This window comes from Periplaneta americana, chromosome 7 (genome assembly GCF_040183065.1).
Source record: "Periplaneta americana isolate PAMFEO1 chromosome 7, P.americana_PAMFEO1_priV1, whole genome shotgun sequence".
NCBI lineage: Eukaryota > Metazoa > Arthropoda > Insecta > Blattodea > Blattidae > Periplaneta > Periplaneta americana.
The window spans coordinates 91,228,096-91,255,779 of NC_091123.1; the positions used below are offsets into that span (position 1 = coordinate 91,228,096).

Consider the following 27,684-nt stretch of genomic DNA (forward strand, 5'->3'; position numbering starts at 1 on the left):
TTGTCTAATGTGAACACCCCCTTTTAGTCCTGGTCGAAAGAATAGACATTGTAGTATTGTTTATTTTGTGTAATGCAGAATCTGCCCAACACGGAAATGGAAGGCATTATTTCAGAAATTTATCATAAACTACTTCTGTAATGCAGAAAAAATATGTACTGTGTTTTATTTGTACACCACATCTTTAATCATGCCAATCAGTAAGTTACTCTTCACACAGGTAACTTTATACCGTGAAAACCTTGAACAAGGTAGAGTATTATTGTATGAAAAGAAGTATGTGAAAGAGGATTAGGAAACAGATAGGTACACAAACCGCAAATTCTTTAGTTAACTATGCATCATTCACTATCCTGAGATTCATTCTGTTAACGGTTAAAGAAGAGAAGCACGAGAGTAAGGGGGGGGGGGGTGAAAGCTTTCAATTTGTGGGAAAAAAAGTTATTACTTGTCCAAATTATCCGGTCATATTTAGCATTGCTAACAGTGAACATATTAGCAAAATCCTATGTGACATTGTCGCTGAATAAAAAAAAACGAGTCATTCAAGCAAAGGAAAGAGGTAAGCATTAGGTATGAGAAATAATGACACCATACAATTGTGGCAAAATGCAAATTTATGATATACTGAAACAAGAAGGAAAAAATGAATGAATGGCTACAATGGAATGGTCCATTGAAGAGGAAGGTGAAGATAATCAGGAACAGAAATGAACGACATAGAGTTGGAGTGGTTTACCAGTGCAAGATCAAAGAACCATCCATAAGTGATGCCTTCTTGGTATCACTTGTGAGGTTCAGACCTGTTCAGACAAATGACTAAACAACATGCAGTAATAACTAGAGCTAGGAATCTCTGTTTTTTGGTTGTACCTTTTTCGTTTTACACTTTTCCTCTCTCCCTTTTTTACTATGTTTTATTCCTGCAGTAATTAAACAAGGAAAAGCGAACATGTGTGGCTTGACAAGTGTTTCTATCTACTTTTAAATCGACATCATGCCTCAAAAAAACTGCTATGCATAAAAGCCAAAATATTTCAGGAGAAACAAAAAACATTACAACCATAGTTCTATTGTTCTATTGTACAAGTGAAACCATTGAGCATTCCCATACTGGATTATAAGGGACGATTCCTAACAACTTTCTGATCTTTTTGCACCACATAACTAATTTTTTTTACCAAAATGCCACATGGCAGTTTTTCGAGGCACAACAATGAAATACACCATTCAGGCATCATAATCTAAGTAGATTTTGTAAATAAATAGACAACTCTCTTGTTTTCTGAATGTGTTTATTAGAATTTAGGGTTTTTAGGATGGTATCACATTGCTTTCTCTTCAGTGCAGTCCTGTTTGGCTAAAGCTTTCAAATTAGTTTGCTCCTCAATAAACTTCTGCAAAAGGTCTGTAAATTAGTTTATGCTCGACCATGCCGAAATGTAGTAATTATACACCTGGTAGCAGCCCTTTAATGGACCTCATTAAAGTACACCTATTCATTAAGGTTCAGGTGTTCCACCAATTAGAAAACACCATTGTAGCAATATGAAAGCGCAAGTATTTATTATTCTCAGATATGCAATCGAAAGATAACTAGCAAAACGTCACGGAGGCTGGAAATCCAATACTGTCACAGAAGGTTATGTTCTGTTATTATAATAATTAGCGTTAATTGTAAATAATATTCAAATAAATTCAATTTGTCATCTCGTTTTTCAATGTCTAAATCAATTTCAAGGTTATATCAAGATTAATGTTCATTTTACTCTCTAGATTATATCAAGGTCAATGACAGTTGTTCCTCGGAAAAAATCAATACTTTCGTGTCTGCGCACATCTCACAATTTACGAGATATTGCACAAGGTCAGTTCCGCTCCCCAGTCAGATAAGAATAACATGAATACTTATGAATAATTTCAAGTTAGAAATATGGTCGAGCATAAAAAGTCGTATGAAACTTGCCTATAATGGTAATTAAGACGCTCGTATGAAAATTATGAAACTCGCGCTCGTTTCATAAACATACTCGCGTCTTAATTACTACCATTATTGGCTCGTTGCATAATGTACTATTTCATGACACCATCATTAGGCGAAAGCTATTGAATAGGAAGAAAAGGAGGAGGGCAAAATCAGCACACCAATCAACAGTCAGTATTGTTAACTGCTGGATGCTGAAACTTGAGAACAAATTTAAACTGTTTTCATTTTTCAGTTGAGAGTATGCTTTGGCTAATGCGTGGTGCCTTCGTCATTCTCCTTTGTTGTCAGCATTCCGAAACAGAAAGTGAATGCTGGAGAATACATCCTCTTGTTAAACAGTTTAGTATAGATAGTATTCAGAGTGACTGGTCTGTTCTGAGGTGCAATGTTTGTGATATTCAGAAACAATTGATGAAAAACACAAACATAATCATGTTAAGCAGCATATAGGTAGTGCAAAATACATGAAGAATAAGGAACTACAGTGAAGTAAATGTGGAGTGCTACAACATTTATTGACTAGACACAGGCTTCTTCAAATTCAAGAATTTTTTTTTTTTTTTCTGAAACAACAAAGACATTTGTGGTGTGTGAATTCCGTTATGAACTCGTATTTGCAGAAGTATACTGGGAAGCCTGTTCCAGATGGGAGTACCTTACGAAAATCAGATCTTCAGTCTCTGTATGAAGAAAAATTAAAACATAAGGCAAGTAGTTGCTATGATCCAATATATTTTATCCTAGATGAAACCACTGATAGGTAGAACAGATATCTTTTGAACATTTTAGTAGCATCCCTAAATGGAAAGCAAGTGAAACCCATGCTTTTGAAAACCTACTTTCTGAACAAAACAGACAATGCCAGTGTGATGCAAAGTTTCAATGATGTATGTGTTGTAATGTGACCTGAAGGAATAGAATATGATCGAATGTGGCTAGTACTTACAGACCAAACATCGTACGTGTTACTGGCTATTGCCACTATGCTCTGCAACCTAAGTACTCTAATCTAAAAGATGTAACCTGCATTGCATCGAGCTTGTGAGGCACTAAAAGATTAATATTCATATGCAAATGAATTTTTGTCTTGCATTAAGGAAATGCAGAAAAGGCTCCTGCTAGGATACAGAAGTATGTTGAAATTACAGAACTTCCTCTTCCACTTCCCCAGTTCTCACTAGATGGGGCACTTTGTTAAAGACTGCAGTGTTTGTTTGTAACCATTTTAAGGTTATATGCAGTTTCTTAGATACTTTACCAAATGATTTTTCAGCCATGAAAAGGGGCAAAGAACTAGCAGATAAACAAGAATTGCAAGATGAACATCTTACTATGCATGGTTCCTCGTTTCTGACAACTGTCATTACAGAATTGGAGGAGCAATGTCCTTAGTGCTGCTGACATGCCCTGCAGACACTTTATGCTGTAGAAAATGTGATTTTTGGTCACAGCTCACCTGCAATAAAATTCGGATCATTGCTGATCCACTGGCAAATTAACCAACTTTTAGAATGTTTTCCTTTTGGCATCTTACTGGAGCAAATGCCATTAATAAACTGCAAGTGTAAGCTTCCTACGAGTGTTATATAAAGACTTTGAAGTGTTTGCTGCCTTTTGAATTTCATCTGGTAAAACATCCGAATCACTAGATTCACTTGTCTTGCAGTAAATTTAAAACTTATTTAGTGATTGTCTACCAGACCTGATTGTTAAAGAAAGATACATTCACAATGGCTCACTCTAAAGTTTCTTCTCATTATCACCTGAAGTTTCTACTGTGGGAATGCTTTCAATTTGCTTAAAAACAAATAATAAAAAGGCGATTTCCTTTAACACAGCAATGGTATTACAAAATGAAATGCAATATTTTCTCTTAAGTTTATCTGTGAGCAAGATGTTGGCTAATGTTTTAAAAGAAGTTTGTAGTGAAACAGAAGTATTTTTCATTTGTTTGATATTTTATTGTATATCTGATTTTTAATTTATATGACAGAGTATGAATGTTTCATGAAATGGATTAAGAAAAGAACAGTTGTAAAAATATCAGAATCAACACTTCAGCGCATTTTGCTGAGAAGTTAAAGGCATTTAAGTCGTCAAGTCGTTGGTAAAGGTATTCTATGTTAAAATTAATAAAATGTGGACATAAATCTGCTAAACTAAAAGCTTTTCTCAAAAGAAAGTGTGAATGATATAGACCTGAAAAGATAGACTTATAAAAAGGTAAGTAAATATTTACTGAAAACCTCTTTCTTATGATGAAAGTTGTTTTGTCAATAGGGTTAGCAGGAGCTTGTCACAGAGATGAACTTGTGAAGATGATGATGTAAAAGAGAAAAGGTCTTATTTGATAGTGAAAATACCAGACTCGAAAACATGCACTGAATGCACATTCACAATTCTAAGTAAGAAAGAAAACAGTGTGGACCCTGCAAAAATTTGCAGTACATATCACTTCTACCAACAAGTGTGAATAATCTACGATTCTTCCTTAAGTATAGCAATGAAAGGAGCAGTGTTCAAGTAGCTGGAATTAACTCGTTTTCTAAAATTCTGAGTCCAAAGTATTTGGAAATACCTCACCCAAAATGTTGCACAATACATAGTTTTAGGAGTTCTTCAGCTACTCAGCTTGTGAGGCTGATATTCTAAGACTGAAATACCCTGGAGACTGGAAGTCATTATGTTTGGCCGAAGGTTACGTGGAAGAAAAATTGATAATGCTACTCAAAGTCTGGTGTTAAAAGAAAATTAATATCTGATTCAGATACAAAAATAATGTGTCGGATCCCAATTTTTTTCCTTCAATTTCTGGAGGTATAAGCAATGTTATGTTACTAATAGTAGGTTTTAAACACCAGTACAGTTCCTTTATTATATGTCTGCGAGTGAGTGACTGATAAATTTCAAATGACTTATCTGGTTGTGGGTGGCAGAGCATTAAAAACATTGCAAACTTCTGTTATCCTATCCCTCTTCCTCCTTACTGCAAACTGTGATGTTGCACAGAGGCAGAGATATAATATGAGATGTGTAAGATGTCAGTTTTGTGAATTTTTGTCGTTTGATAAAATTTTTGTAGTGAGTTACATAATATTTAACATGAATTTTATTTTATCTTCCTGCATGTGGTAAAGTACTTTATCATACGAGTTCTTCTCCATTTATTCAACAGAGTTCAGAAAAGGCCTCTTACATACCTCAGTTGTTATGGTATTATAACTGGGACCCGAATTTTCAAGGTTTTTGTAATTTTGTGAACATATTAATTTTTTTTTTTTTAACCATTTGCAGATAGTTATTTTGAATTCTCTCTTTACTAAAGCAGAATAAACACTTTGAAACAAATATATTAATTTCTCTTAATTTTACGTACATTTTCAATGATTCTGAACCACAAAACTATATGAACACTTTCTGCTTAATTTTCAGTAGTTTATAACTCAACTAGAACATTTATCAATTAATCAGTTCCACTGCACTGAAATTAAGAAAGAAAAAAAGTTGTAAAGCACAAAACTCAACTAGAACATTTTTTCAATGAAGCAGTGAATCACTGTTGCACTGCACTATTAAATACTAGATTTTTTATGGTGAAATTTTTTTTGATGTCTTTTAAAACATTCTTATAGGAAGAAAATGTTCTCTCTACAGAGCATGAAGTCACTGCTGCCAGTCCCCATGGTAAATTGTAATTTGTTCCCCCTGCAGAACTGCTATTCCTTTTTTCATGGCTTTAATAAAGGCAAGTGAAGTGATGTTATTATTCTGAAGAGCAATTTTAGCCTTTGCTATGCAAGTTATGTCATTGATGTCAAATGTATCTACAACACAACGTCTTCCTTAAGGTTGATTCGTTTGGTATCTTTTGGCCATTGAAGTCAACAAGACATTTATTGAATACCGTTTTCTGTAGTATAAGTCATTGCACATTTGTTAATGCTGGTACCGCACATAAATGTGTATTAAAGTTTTCCTCAGAAGAGTCAGAGAAACCTGAAATTAGTGGTTGGAACTGTATCCTCTGTTCTTTCTTTGGAAAGAATTTTTCATATTTGGTACAGCATTGTTAAATGCGAATAAAAACATTGTATAAACAAACAAAAACTGGCCTTCAACATGGTTCAATATCAAGCACAAAATTGTTTAATATCTGTATAAATGGCCTACGAAAACTAAACTTGATGGATGATATAAAGACATGCATGTTTGAAGGTGATGGCCATATGGACTAAATCAAAAGCCAACAAATTAGCTTAGAAAATAAGATGAATAAAACCCTAATAAAACTCCAAAACTGGACAGAAAATAAAAATATGCAAATAAATGCCAGCAAAACATTTGTCACTTCTTTGCTTTGAAATATCAAAATGAAAATTTCAATTTGACCAACGAAAATAAATTCCTACAGAAATCTGAAAATAAAGTTTTCTAGGAACACAACTAGATGGTTGTTCAGTCATCTGTCTGAAGACAGGTATGAAGCTCATAAGTGGCAAAAATAAGGCTTGAGGCACTCGTGGGGCAAGTAGGTAATAAACCAATAAATAATAGGTAAAGAGAACAATAAAGTAAAGCAAAATCAACATTGCTAAAACGTTCTGAGTGAAGTAACATGGGGCAGTTCTCAAGATACATTAAATGAAATATATTGTGGTGACAGGCCGGAACATTCTGGCCATGTCGGGGAATGGTGCGGGGAGACAAGACTCGAACTTTGGTGGGCGCTGGGGTGCGGTGCGGAGCAAGGAGAAAGAAGGCTACTGGGCAATGCGGCGGAGAGAGAGAGGGGGAAATGTCTGGAAACAGGTTGTTATGGAAGTCCAGAAGTTTCGCGACGCAGAACATTCTAGATGGTTGTGGTAAATAAATAAAAGCACAAGCAGCCTTCGGAGGAGTTAGTCAATTGCAAGAGAGCTAGTTAGTCTGATCTTGGACAGCGGAGACGTTTCCAGAGGATGAGTTCGAGGTGCAGTGAACTTGAGTAGGTCCATAACTGGCAGTATCCAGACGAGTGCAACTTACCCGGAGGTCTTGGGTTCGACGTGCAAGGAACTGCATCTGGAGGGTGGAGTTTGACGTGCAGGGAACCGCGTCTGGAAGGCTTGGGTTCGAAGTGCAGTGAACTGTATCTGGAAGTCTTGGGTTCGAAGTGCATTGAACTGTATCCAGAATACGGGTGTGTGGTTAAAGTTAGAAATTAAAGTCACATTATTGTTGCATAAAAGTTACAATATAATAGTTAAATATTTTTTTACTTGGTAATTTAATGATGCTGTATAAACTACAAGGTTATTTAGCATTGATGAAATTGGTGATAATGAGATGATATTTGGTGAGATGCCGAGAATTCGCCATAGATTATTATTGGGTTATTTTACGACGCTGTATCAACATCTAGGTTATTTAGCGTCTGAATGATATGAAGGTGATAATGCCGGTGAAATGAGTCCGGGGTCCAGCACCGAAAGTTACCCAGCATTTGCTCGTATTGGGTTGAGGGAAAACCCCGGAATAAACCTCAACCAGGTAACTTGCCCCGATCGGGATTCGAACCCGGGCCACCTGGTTTCACAGCCAGATGCGCTGACCGTTACTCCACAGGTGTGGACTTCGCCATAGATTACCTGACATTTGCCTTATGGTTGGGGAAAATCTCGGAAAAAACCTCGGTAATCAGACCAAGCAGGAATCGAACCTGCACCCAAATGCAGCTCCGGTAATCAGACCAAGCAGAAATCGAACCTGCACCCGAGTGCAACTCTGGATCGACAGGCAAGTGCCTTAGCCAACTGAGCTATGCTGGTGGCTTCAGTGCTTACATTAAGCCAATAATAAAATATGGAAGTGAAGTAGTTTCCTTTTGAAAATAATAATAATAATACTGATAATACAAATTTGTATTTTTATTTGTTTAGTATGCTTTGTCTTTTGGCAATTCTTACTGTATGGCAGCTACCTTTGTGGGATTTATATAATGGCCAGAGATACAAGACTTAACAAATTAGAACAAACCCAAAGTAACATATTAAGAATAACAGAAGTTGTCAAGACAACATCTAGCACAGCACAACTATATATACCCACAGATTTAATAAGATGCAATACAGAATACTTTAACAAATTAAAAATACCAACAGAAGTACGGAATGTTGTACCCAGGGCCGCCGACAGGATTTATGGGCCCCTGTGCAATATTGTGCTCGGGCCCCATTCAAAAGAAGTTAAAAATGACAAGTTACCAATTATTCTGATGATAATAATTATTTGGCGAAATAAATAAAATCTAACCCCATACACAGATACAAATCTAAAAATATACACTTTTGTTACATTGAAAACTTTCAGCAAACTTCACATTAGCACAATATATTATGCTTCTTTTTCAGTAGGGCCTGCATAATATGTTTCGTGACGAAACTTTCGTCTTTTCGTTGTCGTTTCGTTTCGTTTTCATAAAACACTATTCTTAAACAGCTGTATTTTCTGACTTGCAGGCCAACATCAACAAACAACTCTCCTTGACTTCATTGATTCAAAGTCATCAATTATATCGTCAAAATTTGTCAGTAGATTTACTGGCATGTAAAATAACTCCTGTGGGACAAAATTCCGACACCTCCGGCAGACGCTGATATAACCTCTGCAGTTGTGAGCTTCGTTAAATAAAACATAACATTTAACATCATCAAAATTTGAAGGCTTAGCAAGATCACTCTCCAGACTAAGGAGGCCTAGGTTACTGAGTCTTTCTTGACACATTGTTACTCTGAATACATGTTTATTTCCTTCATTTTGTTTGAAATTGAGCGTTGCTTGTGAAGTTGCAGAAAATAAATCAATCTCAAGGCCGTCTGTTCAGGTTGTTAAAAATGAAGATAGTTCATGCTTAGAAGCGAATACTGATAGAAAAAAATTCTGATAACAGTAGTATTGAATCAGAACAAGCAAACAATAGTAAAAATGATGTGTTAATATGTGCAAGTGAAACAAATTTACACACACCAGTTCCTAACTCTTGAGTCATGGCAAGTAACATGCGACCTTGGAAAACTAAAAAGTGGCAGACAAATTGTGTCATTGACTGTGTTGTTCGAAAAAGTACCTCCAACCTGCCTAATAGCCTTCTAAGTGACGAAACAAGAGCCTTTACAGTATTGATTTCAAAACTTCAAGAATGAAGAATGTGTTCCCAGAGACTGGCTAGTGTGGAGTGAAACAAACCAGTCACTGTGCTCTTTTCCCTGATTTGTTTCACTACACTAGCCAGTCTCTGGAAACACATTCTCCATTCTTGAGTTTTGAAAATACTGCAATACTGTTTTTGGAAAGGCTCTTGTTTTCGAACAGCACATTCAATGACACAATTTGTCTGCTACTTTTTAGTTTTCCACGGTCGCTCAATTTCACACCAACCTGAAACAAAGTTCTACTCCCTTTCTTAATATCTACCAATTTTTCTGTCTTTCCTTGTGCTTCTGAGCTCCCGACTTATGCTTCTACTTGTCCATTGTCCACTGGTAACACTAATGAACAGAATATACTAGAAAAACGACAACAAAAAGACGAAAGTTTAGTCACGAAACATACTATGTAGGCCCTACTGAAAAGGAAACGTGATCCTGCGGCTTGGATTTGGGAGAGTTTATTAGCATATTGCGGTGGGCTGGCAGGGGTTGGTAGTTAAGAGGACAAGCCAATTGAATGTGTTCGGTACAAGTAACGGGAACATATTTCAGGCAAATCCCGGAGCCCTCAAGTGTCGTGTGGATGATTGTTAACGTGGGAAACCGATATTCTATTATATAAAAGTTAAACATTTACATAATGAAGTGGTAATTTGTAGTAATTCTACTATTGGTTAATATGTCGAATTCATGTAACAAATGTTCTTACAAAATTTTATAGTACCGGTATGTATCTGTGAATACTTATTCCTGATAATGAAAAGTAATCAGACTCACTTAATCTGACGGGCCCTTACTGCTCACGGGCCAATATGCACTTGCCCCCTTTGCCCCCCCCCCTTCTCGGTGGCCCTAGTTGTAACAGCAGAAAACCCATTAAATTACTATTCCTACAACATACGTCTTGATTTAGTAGAAAAAGTAAAGAAATAATACACACAAGAAGAGTTGAAACAACTATTCAAGGAAGATACCCACCATTAGAATGGCTATGCACACACACACAATTTGCAGACTCCAGGTATATAATAAAACTGCCTTGCTAGTAGATTCGAAATCAGCAATGTAAGCCCTAGCTTCAAATACAAGAACTAATTACTACTGGAAAGATAATTGAAATGAAAAATTAATTAGAATGCTTGAAAAATACAAGAAAATAAACATGCGGTGGATATCATCACATGTTGACATAAAATGAGAACGATAATTCTGATAAAATAGCAAAAATAGGTGGCACAAGATTGTATTATCAGAATCAAACCCAAAGTATCCTAGTGCTAGCTAACTAAATCAGAGGTAAGAAAATTCCATAAAGCCAAGCAAAAATCACACAGTAAGAAATGGGTACAAATCAGTAAACACTTTAAAACAAATAGCAAGAAACCCAGAAAAGAACCCATGGCAAACTTCCGATTGAATACAGGACATGGCTGTCTTGCAGCACATCTATGTAAGATAGGAATCTACAACACAGAAGAATGCACGTTGTGCAGTTTACCAGGATTGTCTATGAGAAAATAACATCATCTCCAATGTATGAAACTCAACAAAGAGATGCAACAAACCAAAAATCTGAATTCTCTGTGCTGGGAAGCAAGAAACAAAATGGGGTTAAATGATCCCAAGCGTGGCCAATTGAAACAACAAACCAACTGGATCCTTTGTTTCCTCTCAGTGATGCTGACATTTCCTGCAAACTCTTTATGTTGCAGAAAATGTGATTTTTGGTCACAGCTCAACTGCTTTTGGTAGACTTAACAAAATGTAATTTTTAGCATCGTTGATCAAATTCGGATCATTGCTAATTCACTGGAAAATTAACCAACTTTTACAATACTTTCCTTTTGGCATCTTAGTGGAGCAAACATGTCAATAAACTGAAGTGTAAACTTCTTATGAATGCTTTCAGTTTTTTTCTAAATAACAGACAATTTCCTTTAACACACAAAATTAAATGCAATATTTTCTCTTACGTTTGTCAGTGAGCAAGATTCGCAATGTTTTCTAATGTTTTAAAAGTAATTGTTAGTAAAACATGCGTATTTTTTTATTTCATCCTATATCTAATTTTTTTTTTAAGTAACAGTTCTAGCTATTTTTAGGTTTCATAAGATTCAACTACTATGTTACTCCGATGATAATGAAACAGATAATTATGTTAAAATATCGCAGTTGGAAAGAAACAAAACCATATAAAACCTAAGAATCAGGGCCCTATTCTAATCTAATTATAACCATTTTTTTTGTCAAGTACTAAATATTTAAAAAATATGCATGTATGAACGCAGAACTTTTTCGGTTTAAAATTAATACAACCTGGCAAAAGTTTTTTTAGACATATAATTTAATATAGATTCCAAATATATAAAAATTAATAATTAATTAATATATAAAAAGGAAGAACTTTTGTTTGAACGTCTAATCTGTTTGTTTACTATGTTTAGGTCTATTATATGTATGCTATTATCTTTCCTGTCCTTAATTTCCCTTTTTTGTTCGTTCTCTACGTTTCTCTTTTGTGATCTGTTTTGTTTTCACTCTGTGTGTTATGCTTTGTCCAATGAGGCAGTCCCGTTATTGGGAAAGCTGAAAGAGTGTCTTTCATATTATATATACACACACACACAGGTTTCTTTTTAAAAAAGTCTTTTTTTGGCATCTGTGTACCTGAATATTTTTTTATGCTGGCATAATATTACTTATTTTATTTGGAAGAACTTTGGATATGGATTGTATGGTAAAACTGAAACTTAGAAAGTTATGATTAATAACTCCATACTTCTTGTACAATCTGTGATATATGGCTACTACCCTAGATCATGTATGTAACAGATAACTCATTGCTTTGTTAAAATCGGCAGCACTTTGAAGAGAACAACCGCCAGGATCGCTTCCCGTCTGCCGTAAACGAAACGAGATGGCAGTACAGTCGCTAATGCAATTCAAATGAGAATTATGATGTGACTCCTTATGCAACAACTAGATGGGAGTGTAGTAAATCTGACAAAAGTTGTTAACCTCAAAGCCTATAAGGCCGACCTATCTGGTTACATATATGATCTAGGCTACTACCAAGGGCGTCCACAGGATCCAATCTAGTGGTACCAAGATGGTTAGAAAATTAGAGGAAATGGATGGACGAGGAGAGAGAAAACTGAACATGAAAATTAGCCAGTTCTGAAATCTAAATTACCTTGTGTATGCATTCATAGTTTAAAGCACTCACTTTTATTGAATTGTTTGCTGAGGGTTTCAGAAAGCTTGTATCGAGCACCTAGAGAAAAAAAAAAACGCGTAAAAAAATAAAAATCTCAGTGGTAGCAGCAATTGCTTGCTACCACTGGCTACCCCCTGTGGGCGCCCTTGGGTACTACTTTCTTTAGAGAGAATTACTACTTCATTTTTGCCGAATTTCGAGGTGGTGAGGCCATAAGGCAGCTTTTATCAAACTGAGGGTGTGATGTCATATCAAAGGAGTCTTGAAATAAAAACAATTTAATATGTGCAAAAAGTATAAGACGTTAAGAAAAATGAGCTCTTAGGGGTTTTTGAAGCTTTTTTAATGATGATGATGATGATGATGATCTAATGTGAGGAATTTTGTTTACATCAGTTTTTCTCTGGTGATCCAGTAAGGTTCTGTGTCTTGTCAGGAGCACATTTGTTCAGCTCTGAGTATTCCAGAAGATGTTTGCTATTTAATATTTTGCCAGTGGAACAGAATTTGCATGAATTATTCTCCATAAATCCAAATATTTGTGGATGTTTTGCTGAGCAATCATGTCATGTAGCTAGTCCAAAGTGAGCCACTGCTTCCTTTCTTGAAGTTTGTTGTATGGCTGTAACTGCTTTCCTTATGTTGAAGTATCTTTTGTTTTGTATTTCATTGTTGAGAGTATCCCAAGTTACTGCTCTATATTGATTTTAATGGTATTCAGTTTGCTCCAAGGCAAAATGTGATTTCATTTCTTTCACTTTTCAGGAACGAGAATGTACAGATATAGTTTGAACAACCAAATAAAATCGTAGGAATCATGCTTCATAACAATGGATTAGAGAAAAAATAATAGAGATATACATGTCATCTTTTGCCATAATAAAGATATCAGGATCACAGCATATCGCAAAATCTCATTTTCAACAAAAATTTAAATATCACCTTTTGCCTTGGAACCACGAAATTCCATAGCCCATATCATGTAGAAGAAGTGCATTGGCATTATTGTCAGTCATGACTCTACAAACATCCGAATTTCTCCATATAAGCCTAATATAGAAATAATTATCCATGCTTGTGAATTCTTCCTTGGCATTGCAGCAGGTAGCTCGTACATTAAGGCTGGCAACTTTTTTTTATTTTTGCTAATATAGTCATCATTGCTTTTTTTTTTTTTTTTTTAATAAAAATATTGGTACAATCCACAGCTTCAATGACGTCAGGAAATGAGTACTTCCACTTCCTTTTTGCATCCTGTAGCTCTTGGACAGCTGTTGAAAATCGAATCAAATTAAATGCTTAAATAAGAACTACATTGGCATTATGTTTTTGCTTGCTCAGAAATGCATCTATGTTACAGATCATAGCAAAATTACCGAATTTGGCATTATGTTTTTGGCTTGCACAGAAATTCATCTTTGTTACAGATCATATCAAAATTATCGAATAAGGAATCTGTGTGCTGTTCATTGTGAAGTCTTTTCCACTATATTCAAAACGGAGTTTTTAACAACTGTGTCTGATACCACACATACTTCGACTGTTTTAGCTAGTGTAAATCACAACATAAGCTGCTGTAATACAAAAAACATGATTGAATCACATGGTTACAAGTGTTATGAAACATGTTAATTACCATTTGTGTTGGGAATGTACTGAATGTAGTGAACACTGAATCCTTAATACATTTTTAGTTATGCATATTGAAATTCAGCAAACTTGTCTCATATACATTTCTATTTGCTAAACTGGGCAAAGAGAAAAAGTGAATTTCTTTCTGTCAACCGAACATGTTTATTTAATAATTCCTTTTGAATTAATTAATTGACTACATGTAATGAGAGACTTCGATTCTCATCACCTAGTTCTTGAACTGCCTCTCATGTCATTGAACTTTTTATTTATTTTATCACCACTGCTTCAGATGATGATTACTGTTTACTTTATGCAGCAATATTTTAATGTAGTGGGTTGTGCTTAATTGACAATTGGTTATTATTTCAGGAAACAAATTACAATGAGACGACAGAATGTGATCTTTCTGGTGTACCAATTTTTGAAGGTAATTACATTTTAGATTACTCTGTATTGAATGTAACATTATTGTTTCTTTACTCTTCCTTTAAAAAGTACAAGTTACTGTTACATACAGTTTTATTTTTACCACTGCAAGAATACTTCTCCATTTCTTGAACATAATTGCATTACATTTTCATTCCTCATCCATATCCGTGCTGAAGAACACATTTATCATAGGAGTAGCCCAGATGCAAAACCAGCTAACTGTCAAAAAAATGAAAAATGAGATAATATTAACCATGTTTTCAGTTTGTTATTAGCTACGTAATAAGCCATACATTCGGTTACAAATCCAACTCTAAACCCTTTAAATCTAGTAAATAAAATTGCATACGGTTGCAAAACCTAAGTGTGGAGAGCGTAAGGATGCAATACCTGCTAACTGCACAATGCCATGTTTACTTTTGCAATATCTGCTAAATGTCACGGAGACAACATGGCCATATTGAGAGTTACGGATGCAAAAGCTGCTATTTCGATCTCCATAAGGATTACATTGAGCATACTAAAATAACGAATAAGATATTATTAGACTCTGATAATGAAACTACTTTTTGCTCATATAGTTAAATTGACTATACTGCTGCATTTAAGACATCAGCTGAGAGTTTCTGCCCGCGCTTTATCGGGGACTTCTAACACTTTTATGTTAAGTGTGTTGAAGTCTTGAAGTGGTTACTGTGATTATCTTGCAGTTTTTTCGACTTTTGCCGAAATGAGTGCGGATGGATATGGTGTATCCTATTTCAATAACTCTGTTAGTGTTGAGGGAGAAGATACAGATGATGAAGAGAATGGTACCAGTGAAGAGACGAATCCAAAAGTTTAAACAAAATAGGTAAACATTTCCAAAAGGACTACATTCCAATGGGTGTCATTCTTAAAGAAGCAAACATCAGGGACATTGAAAGGCTTCTGGAATTGCACTTCGGGGAGGACTGGTTTCGGAATGCAATCCTGACCTTCTACACCGAAATGTTCAACCAGCAGCAAGACCTTGCTGTTGCAGACCTGAGTGAAGATGAGGATGAACATACGGATGTAGTGGACTTCAAACTCATGGATGAGGAAGAACCGAACATTTTGTAAAGTGTTATATTACATTGATGTTTGTAGAAATTGCAACACCAAGAAGGATACATGTGACAAATGAAATTGATATCACAGTTTAGATACATGACAATACACAAAGCATTAGAATTACAGAACTGTACCTGACCTGTGACCGTGAGATTTCAGTATGGAGTGAAGCCTCCATGTGCTGCAATCAGAGCTTCTAAGCATCGTGGTATGGAATCAAAGAGTTCCTGGATATGTTCCTGAGGAATCTCCCTCCACGCAGTTTGTATGCGAGTCCACAAAGCGTCAAGAGTGTGTGCTGGAGGACCATGACGAACAAGTTGCCGACCAACCATATCCCAGACATGTTCGATGGGCGAAATGTCTGGCGAACGTGCAGGCCAGGAAAGCAGTGATATCCGTCGTTCTTCAAAGAAGACTTGCACAGTCCTCGCCACATGTGACCGGACATTGTCCTGTGGAGTTGCCTGAGGGAGGGGCAGTACCTCGGACTCTAAGACCTCTCTAATGTAGCGGTTGAAGTTCAGATTGTCCTGAATACGTAGGAAGCGAGATCGCATATTGCATCACACTAGGAACTTGTCCACAATGCCGCTCAACAATGCAGGCTCTCAGACTGCATTCACCACGGTAGCACTTAACACGTATGTGACCATCACTGTAGGACAAGTTGAAGCGGGACTCGTACGAACACACTACATTTGGTACTCTGTTTTACACATCTCCTGAGTTTAGGGTCGTTCGGGCCATTCTTTCTGGGTGTTGCACTTTTCACAAACAGTAGTACACAAGAAAACCTTCAAACTATAACATTAGTATTCTATTCTCCTTTTTACTTTTTTATAGTACAATATTTGTGTGTTTAATAATATTTAAGTACCGGTATGTAACGAAAATAAGAATGTTCTCTTCTACCGTCAGTTTGTTTCCAAGTTAGTCTTGTCAGATAAACTGTTAACATTGATCAAATAGCATGTTTTGCAAACTAATGTATCGTTAATATGGCTACCTATAGAGTTGCAAATCCTGCTAACTGCTCTGTTCGGCTGCAAAACCTGCCATTTGCAAATTAATATACAATATAACTAATTACCTATTAATCATATATTTCTGAGCTGTAGGAAGACAGACTAAATATTTTTTCCCCATTATTTAAACTAGAAATCATGCCTCTAGCATCTGTGGATAAGTTTTTACACAATTTTCTTCATTTGCCAAAATTCATCTAACTTGCAAATAGCTGGTTTTGCAAATTGGCTACTCTAGGTTTTCCACTTCCTTAGGTTTTACCGCACACTTATTTACAAACTGACGTTATACATTTACAGATAAATAAAAAGAAGGACACCATTACGGAAGTTTGACATATTCCAAGAATTTTATCTGTTGCAATGTAGGAAATCACATTGTTTCAAAATTCACTTGCCTACGTAGGAATTTGAATATATCACTGTGCATTAATAATCATTGCATATGCCACTGCCAGCCAAAGTCAAATTCAATCCTACAGTTTAAACATTTTAGTTTGTTTTATTTATGTTTTATGTCCATTTAATGATTAGAGTATTACTGCTTTGCTGAATGGTTTGAAGTTTATGGTACAACCATTAAAAAATTTAGTTATTACTTTCTTAATGTACGAAATACATATGAAGTATTGGGATACTACAAAAATAATTGAGATTTTCACGTTTTTATTATCCCTCACATTGCAGTAATCCATCCATTTATCAATATTTGTTACTCCTGACAATCTCACTTCCTAAGGTGATGGTGGGTTTTATTCATACTCAGCACTTATGGATCAGTGCATTCAGATATGCCTATATCAGAATTACATAAAAGTAACATGGAAAAAAATAATATATTGTTATTTATTGCAAATCAGTTCCAATGATTTTCTTCTTAATTTCCCCCTTTGTATATCCCACATACGAGGTGCGTCCATAAAGTAATTTTCCCACTCATCCCACAGCTGGCAAATCATATGTTGCGCGAAGCAACTGCGTGTACATGATAGAGTAATGTCCTGGCATGGCCCATGCGCTAGCGTAACTTCCTGATTGCTCTCAGTAGCTTCGTTGCATTGGTTGAAGATGGACGCTCCTATTCCAGCTCCTGCTGCGTGTGAAGTGCGATCAGTGATAAACTTTTTGAATGCACAGGGTATAGCGTCGATTGAAATTTGTTGTCAGCTGTGCCAGGTCTATGGGCCTAACGTCATGAGCAAGCAAATGGTGCGTTGCTCCACAAGGTCGTCTGTGATGATGGTTGGCATCCTGCTGAAAATTGTCTACACCAGCAACACACCATCTGCTTGCCCATAGACTTGACACAGCTGACAATAAATTTCAATCGACACTATGCCCTGTGCATTCAAAAACTTTCTCACTGATCGCACTTCACACGTGGCGGGAGCTGGAATAGGAGCATCCATCTTCAACCAATGCAACGAAGCTACTGAGAGCACTCAGGAAGTTCTGCTAGCACATGCGCCATGGCAGGAAATTACTCTATCACTACACGCAGTCGCTTCATGCAACGTATGGTTTGTTAGCTGTGGGATGAGTGGGAAAGTTACTTTATGAATGTGCCTCATACTTCTCTCAGAAAGGAAAGTTAAAGCAGTAACTCATGCACCTTAAATCGAAAACTTCTTCAGATAGAAGTTTTAAAATGTAAAAAATATTACATAAATGATTTGGATTAGTATGATATTTCGGATATGTTAATGTAAAATTAGTCTTGAAAGAGAGAAAAGAGATTTATAAATATCTCACATTGTTTTTAATAACAGTTCTTTTACCAAACCTCGTATTCTTCTTAAGAATGCACATGTTTCTTGTTAGTGACAGAATGCAGACTGTCTTATTGAATCGAAATCATACTAAAACTGACTTACACTTGAAAGTTTCTGTATAATAATTCAGATCTAACTATGTTATAGAAATTGTTGCATTTACTTTCAGGGTCAGCATCGGGAATGAGTCAGCTTGTTGCAGACAAATATAGGGATGTTATTAAATTGAATGACTATTTGACCACTGGACGAAGGCAACAATTTTGGGAAGAACCATTCACACGGCGTATTATGGAAGCTATTAAGAGTAAAGAGTTAGAAATGAAAGCTGGTGCTGAACTCCTTGGTGTTTCATATGGTACACTTTATGGCCGATATCGGGATGCATATGGCTGCCTAAAGCATCCTTATAGGTAATTTTTAAAAATCTAAAGTTCATTGCAATATTGGAAACAATTGTTATGGGAAGTTGTCCTTGATGGTCTGGTAGGTACTGTACTTGTGTTTGGACCCGACTATGAATAATGGACGTTTAGGTTGAAGAAATGATATGTATGCCTTTCTCTTCATCCTCTTCAGTCCCAAGACAAATTTGAAGTTAAAAAACATGTTTAAATGTGATTTATTGGATATTTGGCAATACAAAGACAAATGTTTTATCAATAAACATTTTTATCATGACCCCTATTCTTGTTTTATGCTAGGTATCATATATGATACCTTGGGATTTTATGGGGACTTTCTGGTTAACTATAGGACTTAATTTGACATCCATTCAGTTTTATTTATTTTACAAAAATGCATACAATTGCTTACAAATAATGAAATGAAAGTTTCTGTATTCCAGCAGCAACACTATGCTTAAAAATCATGGCAAATATAATACTCCCTGTAAATATACACATTATGTATAAAATATATTTCCTTCTTGGAAAAAAAGATGCTCTGTACCAGGAACTACACTACCGGTAAAAAAACATAGCAAGAATAATAACAACAGAATAACAGCAACAAAACTACGTGACATTATACACACACACACACACACACACACACACACATTGTAACAGGCATTTTGCAAAATATTGCAAAGTGCTCCCAGTGGCTATACAGACGAACCCCGTCCTAAACCAAAGCCTATACCATTTCAAGGTACCTACCCATCTTGACCATAGTTTGCAGCTAGTCATGCTTACCATTCAATGGGGGGTTTCAAACCCACTCCATGTCGCTGGTTAGAAGCTAACCCTTCAAGAGCGAACTGCAGCCACCCTCAGGCACAAGTAGGCTACCAAAGTCTGGCCATTCCCCGGTTTTGCCCTAACTTCCATTATGCAGAGATTGTGTATATATAGTTATTGTTAGTCTACGCGTACTATTCACAAGTCATAAAAGTTGCACAATTGTTGCAAGATGTTTGTATAAATACAGTATTTTCTTTTGTACAGATACCTAATTTATATATTTCTTTATTAAATGAGTCTGTGTTAAATCGACAATCCATCTAATCAAATAAAATGAAATTTTGCTCTATATATACCATATATTATATTCCTGGCACACTATCGAAGAGATGAACTCCCCCCCCCCCCCATGTATGAATTGTACATCTTTACTTTCGTGGGGTGAGGAATTTGGATGTAAACCTTATCCTTTTTTGACCAGCAATTAGTCTTTTACTGGTTCCACACCGAATTTAGTCGATACCATAAAAATAAACATATTGTCAAACTATTATAGTAGAGCTACTTCGTTGTCATTTCTCACCACTTGCTCGTAACTACCACTACCTTCTTTCTTCATATCATTGTCACTTTTTGGTGAAGCTTATTATATTGTAAAGAATATTTTGAATATATGAAAATAATGCGAGCATGGAATAGCAGGTATCATATAAATACAGCATAATGTATTCTACTTATTACACAAAACTATAGTAATGTGATTTATGAAAAGTCATGATGGTGACCAAAGGTATCGCCAATGATACCTCGTAAAAAGTAGTGTTGTGTGCCTGTATGAAAACCCAAATAAATGTTTCTATTATTATTACGTAAATAGCTAATGTGTGAGAATGTATCAACAATTAATATTATTTCATTTAACATATAACAAATTGACAATTATCTTTGCTTTTCTCAGCCATGCTGCTGACTAGATGAAATGATAAATTCAATCAGCTGGAGGCATCTTGTGACAAGAAAATTGAAGAAACTCGAATGATAAGCAGAGAGCACAGATGATATAGAATATGATACCTCAGGCCACGGACCTATATAAGCGCATAACGAATGACATATGAATAAATTTCTAAGGTATCATATTATGATACCGAAGGACAGACAAAGTTATTTGTGAATAAAAATTAATGAAGGCAAAATTCTACATCCAGACTCACCATCATACCTCAGTTACTTCTCAGTAATAGACGCCATGCAATAACCTTTTGTGGAGACTTTTGATAGAAAAAATGGAAACAAGTTGATTTTAAAATTTCACTGATCCATGATCTTCTATATATAACAATACTTGTCAACATAGATATGCGATACAAATTTAAAAAGGATATTAAGGTTAGTCATGAAGAGCTAGTGGCTGTATTGACTCTGTATTGGAAATCAACCAAGTATCTATGGTTGTATGTACTAAGCTTAAAATTTAATACATAAATGATCCTTTTAATATGGATCACATATCACTTACGTGTGATTAAATCCTAAGCTTTTATATATCACTACAGATTTGTATTTTTGTTATATACAACTTTTATAATGTATAGTAGCTGTCATGCTAATTTCTATTCACAGCTATATTCTGTGAAAAGTTCTGTTTATTTTAAGTTACATTGCTTTGCATGTCCCGTCTTGACAGCAAACCGTATAAATTGGCATTGCAGTTATTGAAACACTTTGTACAATCATATTACCATGCAAAACTCCTGAAATTTACAGTGAAAGCTCATTTTAATGTTCCCATTTACAGTAGAACCCTGAGTTTAAACAACCTCCATTTTAACGTTTTTTTCGCATTTACATTAAATTTTCACAGTCCCAATAAAGTATTATTACATGTGATTAATGTATTTTTATATTCAATTTAACGTTATTCTCTTTGCTGCGAAACCCGTATTTTACGTTAATGTTCTTAAATGATTTTTTTTAAATCTCAACTAATGCAGAATAAATGCATTTCTATTCAATGTGTAAAATACAAATTTTTTGAAGAGTCAATGACTTAGCAAACACTGCTGCCTCATTGCCATGTGTTAATGGAATGGACCATGCAATTCCCACCCTTTACAAGAACATCATGAGTAGAATAACACACAGCAGAACAGGACACAAAAATGTCCGCCATTTGCGCGAACTATTCACTTTCATTGATGGACGTAGTAGCAACCTTCCATCACAATTCACAACTTGCAGCATCAATCTCTTTTTGCCTTTGTTATGCTTGCTGATCTGCATGGTGTTAGTACTACCAGGACGAACAGAAGGAATAGTGTACGCACTCAGCGAGTTTACACGGGTCCGCCACAACGCGGCGCTTCTATCACTAAACTCCTGACTTGGAAGATGTTCACAGTTCTTGTTACGCTAAACGTAGTCCTTTTTAAAAGCAAATTTCTACCATTTAACCCGTCTATTCGTAACTTTAGGAATACCTGCATAGTCCCTTATTCATAATTAATAGCCTTCTCTCAGTTAATACTATTATGAACGTTCGTAATAGAAAATACAATGGAATCTGAAACGCTATGAAAGCGATAAGTTCAGTATTTAACAAGTTGCGAATTCAGGGACAGAAAACTCTACAAAATGTTAAATAAAACCAGAGTTGAAAGATATTTTACGTGCTTACAAATTAATTAAATTACTCACCATATGAATGATTAGTTGCCTGCTACCTTAGAGAGTTTGTGAGATGACTTGGCGGATTTACGAGCTTGCAATTCTCTTCGGATTTCCTTTGTCCTGAAGAAGAATCGGCACTTTAAATAGTGGTAAACCAATTTAGGAATAATATCCATGATGTGTTCTCTGCAACAACCTGCTCCCGAAGACTGGATCGTAAGAGCATCAATAGTGTCAAGACAGTCATAGAAGATATCACCCCACATTGCACTCGCTGAGCTAATCTTTTCTTTAATTTTCATTTCTGTTTGAAGAAGTACGTCGTACACAGCTTGGGAGGGATGGGTTAAAAAACTGACATTCCTACCGGATCCGTAGTCCTTGATTTGGGTGAGAGGTGCACAGTGTTTAGACACATTACTTTTCTGTCGAAGGGAATGGACACAGAGGGTACACGCAATAAACTTAGAGGAATGATTTACGACATAACCTGCCACATGATACACTAAACATCTGTCAATCAACATGGCAGGAGTGGTATTTACCAACTCGGGCACAGCACTTTCCCAGCCTTGACCATGCATTTCTTCACAAAGAACAATCTTTTCTTTTATACAAGTTTCTACAGACTTCTTAAACTGCCTTGTTACGTAATTCCGCATTTCGCGCTAATGTTCGCATTTGGTTCACAAAAGATGTGACTTACTTTATCACTTTTCGGTTCACAGTTTCCTGCAATGTTAAGGACCTGCTTTGCAGGGACATAAATACATTGTAATAAATACATATGGAGGAAATCTATCGTCGAAGGATGGTCATCTGAACTGAATGAACGTAAAATTCCGAAGTGACGTTCCAAGGGGTCTTGGGTGAGTTTCCCTGTTAGGACATATTTGTATCCTTTGCTCCAGAGCCATTTACTCATTTCTAGGGTTCTCTGCAAGGTTACTACTAAAGACTCCATTGTTATACCAGAAGCAAATGTGTTGGTTGTAGTTCTGAGACATTGAAGAAAATCAATAAGGAATTTGTGGTTAGAAGAGTCTTTATAAAGAGCCTTAGCAGGAGTGTGTGAATTTAATGCGTCGGCAATGCAGTTTAAATGCCTTGTAAATTCTTCAGTGTCCTCACTGCCTTCGAAACCCGATGACCCTACTTCATGATAAAATTTGAGACCTTTGGCGACACTGTCACTGAAGAGTTGGAACGCAAGTCTGGCATTTATTCTCTGAAAGGACGAAGGATCTAAATGAGTTGTTGTCAACTTGGGACAAACCCTAAGACTGGCACATCCAGATAAATCTTCCTCAAAAAGTCTCCTATAAAAACTGAAATTGATATTTTTCTCCTTGTAAGAGAGTTAGATTTTATCATGGAAATAATTTCTTATGCATTTCAATATGTGCACAAAATCTGAGAATGCCCATATCTTCCTTTTTTCGTCGGACGGATTAGGAATATAGCATTGTGCTGGAAATTTTTTTCCATTGATTTCTAAAGATTTCCAGGCCTTTTTATTTGTTTGACTGCCATCACAAGTGAAACTGACTACTCTCGCCCCAACTACTTCTAATTGTAGTATAACTTGAATAAGAATTTTAACAAGAATATCACCTGGAGTAGCGTTTCTGCTAGCGTAAATAGCAATTGGTTGAATCCAATCTTGCATAAATGGCACAAACATAAATACTAGTGCATGATTGGCGAATTGCTTCTTTTGGACATCAGTCGTGAGATCTCCGAAATCAACAAATCCGTCCACTTTAAGGGAAGAGTCATTAAAGTGAATTTCTTCTCTGAGTTTGACCTCATCCAATATTACCACTCCGTAACATTTATTTTCATCTATTTCATCTTTATAGAAATCTGAAATAGCACTCAAGGAATGTGGATTTATACCATATGGGCACTTAAGTCCTCGGCAAAGTTTTCTTAAATGCTTTTGTGAGGTAAGAGGCAGCAAATCATGTTACAAACAATGTCTGTACCCTTTTGGTGATTTTATTCTAAACTGCAAACTCTCTAAAATAAAGTCAGCACTATATCTCATTCCATTGGGATTTTTTAGTCCACATTTCTTTGTCATTGTGTCTATAATCATTTTTTGCTTCTTACTAAGAAATTTACTATCTCTATCCTCAATTTTTTTACATTTTAACTGCTTTTCTATTAAACAAATTCTGGCTTTCGCCGAGGACAGACTGATTTTAGCCCTTGTGTACCTTCAATTCAAATTTTTAAGTTGCTTCTTCAATTGCATTGATAACTCAATTCAAATAAGCTTGTAGAAATGTTATTGTGTGTTTGTATATGAAAACTGTAAGTTTCATTACAGTATTTAAAATTATGTTGTGATTTTGTGAAAATATCATATTGCGTGTTACAAAAGCTTATTGTTAATGTGTTTGCTAATAGTAATTTAATGAGTATTAAGAATATGTGAATATAATGTATGTAGTTTAATAGTCTAAGGGTGTTTTCATTTCTAATCTCGCGGCATTCAAATCATTCTAACCTATCTGATGATATCCCCCCTTTCTTAACTGCAAATGAGCACAAACGCTACTTAGGTATAAATTTTTCTGACATTTTGCATATCTGATTCCCAAACCGTTTCTAATGTGTATCATTTTACCTTTTAGGTGTGTTTCCAAATTATATGTAATACGCTTTGTCAAATCTGGCAACCTTTTCATAAGGGAAGCTAAATTTATTATTATTATTTATCAGCATGACAACTATCTTGAATTTGAATCTTACTATATTTATTACTACTAGACTGACCTTCAACGTCAATTTGATCCGCTGTTATTGTAGGATCTCCATCATAAATGTCTGCATTCTTCTTTCTTCTTTTCCCTGTGGGTTCACCATTCTTCTGTCTCGTGGGTGATTTCCGATGTTTTACCTGACTTGAAAAATATTTCAGTAAATTAGGGAAAATGTGAGGTACAACTCCTGGTTTTAATTTCCAATGCACTCGCGGTATTTCTGCCTTTTGACCTTTAATAATGAAACAGTATGATTTTATAATCATATCTTTGGAAAAATGCACATCACAAATACGGTTATTTACCGAAAGCTCCCTATCTTTCCGTGGAATCGCTCTGGCCCATTTCCCAAACTCATCTTTTTCTTTGGGAGGTGAAAAAAAAAATGTCTTTTGTCACTATTTGTACCATATCCCGATCTACAACCCGAAGCGAAACAGTATGGCATTTTTGCAATTATTTTGTATACCACCACACGATATTCTTTTGTCACTGGTTAATTCAAAGCACAACAAATTGAAGACTTCTACACAACCCCAAACAACAAAGCATACTAACAACCCCTAGCAACTTTCACCATTAAAGGCGCCAGAAATTGTATTGTCAAGGTGTCTGACCTCAGACAAATGATGGAGTTTAGCGATCGAAGCGCCACTAGTTCTCAGGTCCGCCACAGACAATGAGAGAACATAGGAGTGCGTACACTATTCCTTCTATTCGTCCTGGTACTACTATCGTGAAGAGACGGAATTATTTTCTCTGTTACAGTACATATCACTATAAAGCAATGGCCACAAAAAGAAAAATGCTCTTTCTCACGGAAAAAAGTTCATTTAATTTACAAAATGGAAAAAACCCAAATGTGAAGATATCTGAGATGTGAGATGACAACTTGATTGGCACCCAGCTTCCCCTTAATATTCCTAATTTTTTGTACTGTATTAGCCATAATTGACTTATTGTAGCTTTTTTGCGAATAAATTGAATTTTTGCAAAAGTATTACATAATTTTTAAACAAAAATAGTAAACCTCTATTTAGTGTCAACCTCCATTTAAGGCTAATTATTCTGTGTCCCCAGAAAAACGTTAAATAGGGGCTCTACTCTATAAAGAATTCCCGTTTTTAGGTGTTCTATTGTCTATGGAATTTCCGTTTTTAAGAAATGGTTTTCAAAGTCATGGCAGAACTACCATAAAACAATTTGATTCCCACTTTTAAAGGAACACTGTTTTATGGAAAATCCCACTCTTACGGAATACACAACTCATTTTTAACTAAATTTCGAACCTTTATTCCGAACATTTATGATCAACTTTTGTACACCACTACAACAGTACATTGCAATTGATACATTGCATTGATAACTTAATTCAAATAAGCTTGTAGAAATGTTATTGTGTGTTTGTATATGAAAACTGTAAGTTTCATTACAGTATTTAAAATTATGTTGTGATTTTGTGAAAATATCATATTGCGTGTTACAAAAGCTTATTGTTAATGTGTTTGCTAATAGTAATTTAATGAGTATTAAGAATATGTGAATATAATGTATGTAGTTTAATAGTCTAAGGGTGTTTTCATTTCTAATCTCAGTCCTTCCTTGCTTATATTAAGTGAAAGTCTGTATTAAAGGAAAGAATAGTTAGTCCTCCAAAGATTCGTTAAAACAAGGTGCTTTATTGTACCTTGATTCGCTAAAATCTAAACATATTTGGATAGTGATCATTTTACTCTTATATCGTGGTTTCCCACAACTGTGGTACTGGAACACAGCTATGGTCCATAATACAATAATTTGAATTTTGCGCTCTCTAACGTAGTATCTTATTTGTCCACATTTTTTTATATACTGAAGTTTAAAACTCTTAGTCAGCTGCTGTCTATGAACAGTCTGTAATACATCTTCAGCAGCCATACAATTCATCAGTATTGAGGAAGATTTCTTTGTATGTGGATGTGTTTTCAGAAGTCCTGTATACTTTGTCTTGCGGACATTATCAGGTAAGAAAAATGAAGAAACTCTTTATTCCATATTGTGTACTGTAGTTCATTTTGTATATACAGGGCGGTGCATGAAGGGATACAGTATTTGTTTTAGTATTAAACATTTAATCACGATATAAGCAATGTTTTGTAACATGACAATTGTTATAGTAGGTCAAAGAGATTAGTTCTTACTCTTTCCGAGCATGCTAGTGTTGTGCAGTTCCTGCACATGCCAGTTTATAATATGGCTGACAAAGGAGGATCAGTAGGACAGCGTACAAATTCAGTGTTGTTCTATGCAGAAACAAAATGTGATTTGTTTATACAGAGGTAGGTTCATGCTCACTTTCAGGTGTGATGGTCATCTTCATTTAACAGTACATACATTTTTATGAATAGTTTAATAATGATGGTTCGTTGTTGGAGAGGAAACATAGCCAATCCCCACCTGTGGATATTCTAGAGAACATTGGTGTTGTCAAGGCACTGCAAAAAAGTTCCAGTAAATCAACAAGGAAAGCTGCAGCACAACTAGGGATATTTGAAAAATTATTTGCATTTGCAGGCATACAAAATGACAGTGTTACCTGAATTTGACAGTTCAGAACTAACATCAAAGAATATTTCTTGAATGGGCTGAGAGGCAAGAGGTAACATGCAGTAATATTTGATTTTCGGATAAAGCACATTTCCATTTTAACAAAGTGGTTAATAAACAAAA

At 35.5% G+C, this 27,684-nt stretch overlaps 1 protein-coding gene across 14 annotated transcripts in view; it reads left to right on the forward strand.

The window, feature by feature from the left end:
• LOC138703288 (protein bric-a-brac 2-like) overlaps positions 1–27,684 on the forward strand; it is a 212,012-nt gene that overhangs the window by 122,062 nt on the left and 62,266 nt on the right. For 12 of the 14 annotated variants that reach the window (XR_011333076.1, XM_069831043.1, XM_069831042.1 and 9 more), the window contains 3 exons: positions 2,608–2,694; positions 14,396–14,453; positions 18,520–18,763. Coding sequence is in view for 13 of the 14 variants with exons in the window: in XM_069831043.1 (XP_069687144.1) it covers positions 2,608–2,694; positions 14,396–14,453; positions 18,520–18,763 (389 nt within the window). In the remaining variant the exon portion in view is untranslated. Of the gene's footprint in view, positions 1–2,607; positions 2,695–14,395; positions 14,454–18,519; positions 18,764–20,492; positions 25,976–27,684 lie in introns of those variants that run through there. The other 2 variants (XM_069831045.1, XM_069831044.1) reach the window with 2 other exon arrangements.